We start from the raw sequence: 9,178 nt of genomic DNA, 5'->3' as shown, positions 1-9,178 counted from the left end.
AATGCCCATGGACAGTAGGTTATTATTATTTGGAATTACATGCACCTTATTTCCATGAATGGCGTTGGGTACATTCAACAGAAAACTACATACGCAGTTAGTTCCCAGCAGTCGGGAGACGTTTGTGTGTGGAAGCACTGTGGATAAAGTTCGTGCTGCTTAAACTGCTCTCAGATCTGTGGTGCAAATATTTTACTGCTACTTTATGTGTAGTTTGCACTGGGCTTATGGAGGTCACTGACACAGATTTCCACCTACATTACAGCGCTGGGTAAGAGGGTGAGGCCGGGAGACAAACACCCCTCGTCCCCCTCACCCCACTCCACCCTATCCTCGCCCCGCCCCTGCTTGTAAATGCGGGCACTTGTGATTGGACGGCGGCTCCTTGCTTTGAAATCCCTCCCTTCCCGTCTTTAGTATGTGGAAGAAGTGAGGTATTGTGAGGCTGCTGCAGTGGGAGAGAAACACGCACACGGGAGGACTGTCGCACACTCTGTCCGTTGCGGGGATATTCCTTCAACTTACCCGTTATTTTGAAGAGCAGTGACTACTTGTGGTGTTTTTGTTTCCATCATCTCCAACACTGGATAAGGAATATTTAGGAATAACTGACGGGTAATATTAAAGAGCCCCATAAAGGATGACATTTGGGCGATTTGTTCCTCTGTAGAGCCAGCTTTGGTCCGACACGAAGGACGCGCACAGCGCACTGCCCTGTGGATTACTGCACTCTTTTTTTTTTAATGTTCATCACCATGAAATGTGCTTCTAAATGAAAGTGAACCCCACGTCCACCCGTTACATGACTCCGTCCCTCTTTGCGCCCCGATCCAGATGAGAGATCTCCCCGGTGGACCTGAACCGCTTTTACGCAGCCAGTCCCCGGAACGCAGCGCCGCCGACGATCCACACCGGACAGGAGCGGAGAGACCGTCCGTTCCCACACCCACTCCTTGTCTTTCTCCCTCGGATCCTTCGCGCCAGGCTAAAAGGCTTCCTATCCGGATCGTAAAGATGTTGACGGCGCACAGCGGCCACTTGCTGCACCCGGAGTACCTCCAGCCTCTCACATCCGCGCCTGCCAGTATTGAAGTAAGTGGATAAGAAAAAAAAGAAAGAAATTTAAGATATGTCTGCGGCGCCAGATGTCGTTTTTGTCTTTTTTTCTTTTTCTTATTCTTCTTAATTTGAATGAATTCTTCTTATATCCACGGGTGTAGGAGGGCAGGAATGTTATCCGACGAAAATGCCGTCTGCGCCATTTTACGCACGGCAGTTTTTGGGGGCAAAATACAAGACACCAGAGTTTATAAATACAAAATGACTGCAACTTATAGACTTTTTTAGAAATCGCCACTTTAACACCACTTTGTTAATCGTTCCGTTTGTATTTATGGAATGTTTACGATGTTTTTCATTTTCTTTTCTTCGTTTTTTCCTAAACTTTGCTTCAACTTTTCACCCTCTGACGTCCTTTATTCATTTTACTACTGAAAAATTTGAATATAATACCTCGGAATTTAAGGGGTTTTTTTCTGTATGGGTTTTATGGTGTAATGTTTGATTTGCTTAAATTTAAAAAAAAAAAAAAAAAAAAAAAAAAAAAAAGATCTTTCATCTATTGCTTTTGTTTTTATTTTTCCTCAGCTGGATGCCAAGAAGAGTCCTTTGGCCCTGCTGGCACAGACCTGCTCTCAAATTGGTAAACCAGACCCCCCCTCTTCCTCCAAGTTGGCCTCCCTCTCCTCCGGTAGTCTGGGAGACAAGGAGCCTTCCAGCCGGTCATCCAAGCCCGGAGAACAGCACCAGTCCCTGGAGGACAAATCCAGCTTCAAGCCTTACTCCAAGTCATCAGGTGACTGCCGTAAGGATGTTCTGGTGACGAAGGGGCCTTCAGATAAAGCGTCTTTCAGGGTGCCAAATGGAAGCTCCGGTGGTGCTTCATGTCCATCTTTTCCTCCCCATTCACGGTCACCCGGCTCTAGTTCTCCTCCCCTGCACAGTCAGAGCCAGCCCCACAGACAAAGTCATTCCCCTTCCACACAGCCCCCACCACACTCGCAGGCTCCACACATGGACAGCAAACCTGGGAGCTCAGAGCCAGCCAGCTCGGACAGTAATAGCAACAGCGCTGGTAAAAAAGACTCAGATGCAGCTAAGTCAGGCATGGATGGTGCACAGTTAGCCAACTCCAGCCACGTACGGGCCAGCGCCAACTCCAGCAACGCCAGCTCTGCAAGCAGCCCACGGCCAGAGAGCAAGGCTGACCCGCAGGCCTCCTCACAGTCCAGTCTGGGCTCAGGGCACATCGCCCCAGTCTCCCCATTTAAACCAGGACACTCTGTCTTCCCCTTACCCCCGGCTTCTATGGGCTACCATGGCTCCATTGTGGGGGCTTATGCCGGTTACCCGTCCCAGTTTGTCCCTGGCTTGGACCCTACCAAATCTAGTTTGGCTTTAGGACTGTCAGGGAAGCACCCCAGCTCCAGCCCGCTCACTGGAGCCTCACCCCCATCTCTGATGCAGAGTTTATGCCGGGACCCTTACTGTCTGAGTTACCCCAATGCACCCCACCTAGGAGGCAGTAACTGCTCCACCTGCGTCCATGACCCTTCGAGCCTCAAGTCTGGTTTTCCCCTGGTTTACCCCTCACATCACCTTCACTCTCTGCACTCTAGCTCCTTGTCCTCCAGCACGACCCCCTCTCTTTCCCACCCCCTCTACACGTATGGTTTCATGCTCCCTAACGAACCGCTGCCTCATGCCTGTAACTGGGTGTCTGTTGGGGGTCCCTGTGACAAGCGTTTTGCAACATCAGAGGAGCTGCTGGCCCACTTGCGTACCCACACAGCCCTGCCTGGTATGGTGGACACTAAGTTGTTGTCAGCCTATCCGTCATCGGTTTCATCGACAGCTTCCTGCCATCTCCACTTGCCCCCACCCAGCAGCCCGGGTACTCTGCCCAGTTCCTTCTCCCTCCGAGGCTCCCCTGGCTTGGGTCTGGCACGCTACCACCCCTACAGCAAATCCCACTTGCCTGGAGCCCCAGGACTTCCCATGCCATCCCTGCCCTCCTCCTCAGCCTACTACTCCCCCTATGCCCTCTACAGTCAGAGACTGGGCTCGGCCTCAGCCCTTGGATACCAGTGACATCTAAAACTGCGTTGACGCCCACAGACTGCAGGCACCAGCTCGGGATTCTCCAGAGCAGCCCTGAAGATGGATACTCGAAGATTGGGGTCATCACCAGTACAGGGCATCATGCCTGCTGGCCTGCCTGCCAGGAACACCACCTGTTAGCCTCAGGATTGCGACTGGTGCTCCAAAGGCAAAAGACTGATGGATCAACTGCAGCAGCAGAGAAAGAACAGACTTTAGTGATCCAAGACGGGTGGGAAGCAGAGCTTGAAAATGATAAACTTGTCTTGATTTTTTTGTTTTTCTCAATATCTCTCTCCTAGATCTTAAAAAGTCTGTATTTATTTTTCACTCAAGCGCTTGGTATTCAACTCTGGGGGGGAAAAAGTTTTGCTGTCCAAATGAATTGTTCTTAAGTATTCTAACTGAAAAGGAATGATTTAAGTATAGTACCATTATGCCTATCATACACTAAAAAAAAAGTTGCACCATAATGAAGATGGATTGTGAGGTTTTATTCTGAGAACCTCGTTTTTAATTTCTTTCCTTACTGCTGTTTTGTTTTGTTTTTTCCTCATCCTTCACTGCGTTATTCAGACTCTGGAGAATTGCATGTCTTTGAGAATTATCTTGAACAATGCCATTATTTTTATTTGTACATATGCAAAGATGTAATATTTTTTCAAGCTTACATGGGGTCAGCAAGCTACGGTCTCCCAAGCAAATGGTGCAGAGATTAAAAAAAACAAACAAACAATATACAAAAAAAAAAAAAAAAAATCAATGATGGCTGTGCTATCCGACCAATAGGAGAAAGTCTTATTTTGTTAAATAAATGATACATGATTGCATTTCAACTTGTTTTTTTCCTCTTTTCTATTCTATATATAGCACCATGAAGTATCTTTTTGTCTCGAGCATCAGAGGACACAGTAAATCTCGCCAGACTGCAGCACTGCACTTATCTAAGCCCATCTATCATACTGGCTCTCACAGCCGCGCTATATGTGGCTGTGTGTAATATTTCATGGCTCATATCAGTTGACAGGGCCGTCCTAAAGAGGCCACGCCGGGTCACATTAGCCCTGTTAGCGAGTCTCTGAAGACTTTCATCCCACCTACTCTTCCCATCGCCCGCATTGCTTTTGTTGTTGCGGGTGCTGTGCTTAATTGCTGATTCTTGTTTGTGAGGCCTGGAAGCGGCCACCTCAGCAAAGAGGACGGCTGTGCCGGGTCACTGGGACTTCAATAATGACCTGAGGGAGACGTCGACCTGGGAGCTCCTCGCGCTCTGACGGATTGGCCTGAAACACAAAGGCTAGAGCTGACAATGGGAGGCGGTTAATAGAGAAATATTCATCAACGCGCTGACACCTCCCCTGAGGAGAGCCGGCTCTCTTGCAGGAACCGCAAACATGGAGGCCACTGTCCTGATGCGAAGAGCCATTTTCTGTGCTGTTTGGCTGCTGCCCCGTGGTTTACTGAAGTCAGCATTCTCCACTCAGAGCTGCTGGATGCTAATTTAAAGGGAAGGACTCGGTCTATCTTAAAGCCACACCACTGCCATTAGTGCTTCAGCCCTGATAATGTATCTGTGGCTCCACTCTATTTGGCTGACAGGGCGTAGGTGGCGCAGAGCGCCGAGGCTGCGGTCTCCAAGGTGGCTATTGACCCCGACTCCCAGACTCCTCCACTCTCGCGCTTCATTAGCACTCCAGACAGGGGAGAGGCAAGCACAGGTGTCACTTGACAGGACCATTAACAAAATGGATGACCCTCCCAAACCACATCCAGCCCCTGCCACACCAGCAAGGTCACGGCGCCCTGATCACCACTCTGGATAGCTCTTTGGGACAATACGCTTATTTTTCTCCTTTAGAAACCGGAGCCAAGCACTTGTCTGAGAGAGGACAGACTTACTTTCAGGCTCTTGCTTTTCTTATGTCATTTATGAAGTAGTCTAGACAAAATAGGTCAAGGATGCAGTGTATTTCTTTTGGAACTTGCAGAGTTGTGGTGCTAGAGATGTAGTGGATTATGTTGCCCCCTAAAGTTGTGCAGGTGAAACACAGGTGAAAAATGAAGCGATCGTCACTGTTTTCTCGCTTTTGATACACATCTATGCAGCTGCTGGGATGCTGTTTTACAAACTATGCACAGAGACCTGGTTACACTGGCCTGAATCTGAAGATGATTCACACTTGGAGGTCACGCAGAGGGGAGAACTTTCAATCTTGTCGGGAGGGTGGTGGAATTAATTCCACTGTTGCCAGTTTACACTCGTTCATCAAATGCCTCACTATTCTCCCTATCCCGGCGCTCATCAATCTCCTACATCTATCTTCTCTCCCCCCACACACACTCTCACAGCTGAGTCAACACCCACACACTCCATTTATGTCGCCTCCGCAAGACTGTGTGTGAGTGTGTGTGTATCCAGCTCTGATCTTTTGTTCACAGAGTGATACATGCTTGCACAAATGTCCCTTTCACCAAAAATGGTGATTTTTTTTAATAAGGGTACAGTTGACGATCTTTTTCAGCATAACCAAATTTCTCTATTCTAAAAGAAAACGGTGCATGCTTTTATACTCCGAGATATGTGCAGACATGTACACGTAAGCTCAAAATGATCATGTATGAATGACTTTCTTATGCCTGTCAGCACATGCACATATGTAAATGACTGTAAAAATAACAAAAAATCAACATTTCAATTTTGTCAAACTAAAAATACTGAAATGAAGCGACTTTGGGGACGTTTTTAAGATTTCAATTTGTTAAAAAGAACTGAGTTAATTTATTTCTTCTGAAACACTATCTGACTCTGGTGGGTTGAGTGTATTTTTACTGTGGTACTCCACAGTAAAAATATAGCAATTTTCCCAGTAATTTAATCTGTTTTTAAAGTAAATATGACAAATATAAATTTATTCTGCTGAATTTCTGCTCTGCTTCATCTTTGTTGCGCTTGAATGAAAATAATACTTTTCTTGTTTTCTAAAGAGGGTGACTCAGTCCTCCATAGACTCCCATGTAGAAACGTCTGTCTTTACAGAATTAAAAAGCAGACTGCAGCCTGGTTAAGAAAAAAAAATATTCCAGTTGGAACTGGAGCTCTTGTCCATGTTTGTCACATTTGTACCTGTAGGAGTATTTTAATTGGGTCTATCCATATAACATATTAGCACTTCCTGTGTGGTACGGACTTTTCAAGAAGTGAAATTATAGTGTTTTATTAGTTTGCTACTTAGCACTAATTAGCAAGTATGTACAGTTTATGGATGCCATTTGCTAAACAAGCTAGCCAGTATGAGCTGCAATCTTAGCACTCCAACCCTTAATCCAAATGAATGAAAGGCGGTCACCTATGGTTCTAAATTAATAAATAAAAAATTTCATTACAATGGCAAGTTTCAAAATGTGGTCTGAAAAAAGAGTGATCAGGGGGCCCATGTCCATCTTTTATATACAGTATATGTGGTCTGGGTATATCTTAACTGTTACCCCAAAGGAAGAACTACAACACTTCCCCAAATAATTCAGTAACTTATAAAATAAAACAATTATAAAGTTATTCTGTACCTTCCAAAATCTCTGTTTTTCACTTGAAAAATCAATGCTTTGATTTTATAATGATTTCTCAGAAAATGATTTCTTGCTGTAAAGCTGACTGACAACACTGATGTCGCACTCTTTTATTATCTTAACATATGATCAGAGACAGGAGTGAACCTTGTTACACGTTGTTCTTTAAACTCATATGATATAAAAAAAACTGGAAAACAAATACTGATGTTTTCATTCAGTGTAGGCCTGAAAGTGCTCCTAGTCATAAGGACAGCTGTGTTCAGCACAGTAATGTGGTGGAATGAAAGTAATCAGAGTAGTAGTAGTAGGTAGTATCAGCGGAGGTGGTGCTGGTGATGGAGGGCACTAATATTTTCCTCTCTGTGCGTCAGTGCAGAGTGCCACTGTGAGGTCCTGAGCAGCGGCTGACAGGCTCGGTGATTAATGACGACAGGGTGTGGAGCTGCTCTTCAATTAGACGCCAGCTCTACCCCGGCTCACCGTCTCTGCTGACAGCCAGGACAGAGAGAGAGGGAGAGAGAGAGAAGGGTTTTTCAGTCTCTCTCTCTCGTTCTCACTGTGTCTTCAGAACAAAACATTAACCTCAACTCCATGACTACCACCTCTGTGTTTAACATCAGGACACAATACAGAGCCTTCGGCATCCAACAGTGACCGCAGTGTTAAAGCAACCCAGATGGCGTGAACACATCCCTCATCAGGGCCTGTCACACAATCTCTGTTTTATTTCTCCACATAAGCCCTGTGACTGACTCCTCTACATGCCTGTTTCGATTCCACTCTCATTCACGTCTGCAGCCAGCCATGCTGAAATGCTCTACGTGGAAAAAATAAAAGCCATATTAAAGACTTCCAGGTTGGTTTGCAGGGCGAAAGGTGGTTGGAACAAGTTCCTCCCACACCTCCAAGTGCAATCATGTGCACTTAATCAGAGGAAATAAACCTTTTGACAAATAAAATGACTGTGGACAATACATAGATTTAGTTGGGTGCGTCGTGGCCATCTCTCTTGGAAATGTCATGTGTTTTTGTGCACAATAGCACAAAAACACTGGGCTACAATACAGAGTCCTGTCTCATAAAAATGTAATTCCCATTCAAATAAATGGCAAATTTCCCAATTGTAGACTTAGGACTCCAATTGTAGGACTAAAAGACTAAGACTCAAATTTTTCAGAAGAGGCTTTATCCAGAAGAGAAATCTGTGAAACCTGTTGAAGAATTAAGCAACAAAAGAAGTAACAGCAGAAGTCTAATATCCGGGGATACAAGCGTTTTAAAAACCCTATTTAGGACAAAGTCAGGCAACTTTATAAACACGTTTTGTCAGCTTTGAGTTGGATTCTATTCATGCAGTTGTGATGTCCTGGTCACCACCAAGATTAAATTTAAATGCGATAGTATTTCCAAATAACTGCCTTAATAAATGCCTGGAAGCATTTCAAGATGTCAGCTCAACGTGGGACATGTTTCTAGAAGGACCTTAATTCTTCATTGAATAGATTCAAGACGGTGTTAGAAATGCAGCTCAGAGATTTTGCTTCACACCGACATGACAGCATCCGATTTGTCGGTTTCATTCATCCATGATGTGAAACTCCTCTTCCCCCACATCTCAAATGCACAATACTGGATTGAGTACAGTGGAGGACTGTGGAGTTTAAATGATGTTCGGTTGGGGTGAAGGGGCTGAAAGTGTGCAAAGAAAGCATCCCCCATAATACTACACCACCAACAACAACCTGAACTGTTCATACCTGGCGTGGTCTTCTGCGTCCTTGGCCCATCAGCTTCAAGCTTCGATATGTCGTGTCTTCAGAGATGCTTTTCAGCATACGTTGGTTGTAACCAGTGTTTATTTGAGTTACTGTTGCCTTCCTATCAGCTCAAAGGAGTCTGGCCATTCTCTGACAGCAGCAAGGCATTTTTGAGCAGATAAGAGCCACTCAGTGTATATTTTCTCTTTCTGGACATAAGAAGCCTGTAGATGGATCTATGGGAAAATCCCAGTAAATCAGCAGTTTTTAAATACTCAGAGTAGCCACATTCAGAGTCACTTAGATCATCTTTCTTATATGTTTATATGTCTAAATACTTGTTTCTAACAGCGGTTCTCAGTTCACCTACCCAAAAATTCTTCCATTTTTAAAAGTAATTTTCACATTTACACAGCTAAAAGTTTATATAAAACTTGTGAGTTATTGGATGCAAAGTATTAACAGTCTAACACAAATGAAATGTAATACATAACTAAAAATGTGCTGAACCTGAACGAATTGTACAAACTTGATCGTTTGTACAATTCATTTTGGGGTTGAGTTATTTATTGATTAGTGACAAAGAGAGGCTGTCAGCTCAGCTGTATAGCTGCAGATAGAGAAATAGTGCTCTGGGTTTGATTTCCATCCAGCCCTGACCTTGGAGAGCCTCACTTGGCCTCGACGTGGAA

At 44.9% G+C, this 9,178-nt stretch overlaps 1 protein-coding gene across 1 annotated transcript; it reads left to right on the top strand.

Moving 5' to 3' along the window:
* The first annotated feature begins 439 nt into the window (after positions 1–439).
* Positions 440–3,989, top strand: znf703 (zinc finger protein 703). The gene is made up of 2 exons (XM_031742818.2): positions 440–1,092; positions 1,648–3,989. The coding sequence occupies exons 1-2, from the start codon at positions 835–837 to the stop codon at positions 3,148–3,150; spliced, it is 1,761 nt and encodes a 586-aa protein (XP_031598678.1). The 5' UTR covers positions 440–834; the 3' UTR covers positions 3,151–3,989.
* Positions 3,990–9,178: the final 5,189 nt, after the last annotated feature.

The sequence above is a fragment of the Oreochromis aureus genome, linkage group 12 (genome assembly GCF_013358895.1).
Source record: "Oreochromis aureus strain Israel breed Guangdong linkage group 12, ZZ_aureus, whole genome shotgun sequence".
In the NCBI taxonomy this organism is placed as follows: Eukaryota; Metazoa; Chordata; class Actinopteri; order Cichliformes; family Cichlidae; genus Oreochromis; species Oreochromis aureus.
Note: the sequence above shows the minus strand (reverse complement) of the source record. Positions and strands in the feature narration are given on the sequence as shown.

Bases quoted from the DNA above. Each gene is read 5' to 3' on its own strand.
- znf703 (XM_031742818.2), top strand. From the start codon at position 835: ATGAGAGATCTCCCCGGTGGACCTGAACCGCTTTTACGCAGCCAGTCC. The intron at 1,093-1,647 runs GTAAGTGGATAA...ATTTTTCCTCAG, and splicing joins CCGCGCCTGCCAGTATTGAA to CTGGATGCCAAGAAGAGTCC.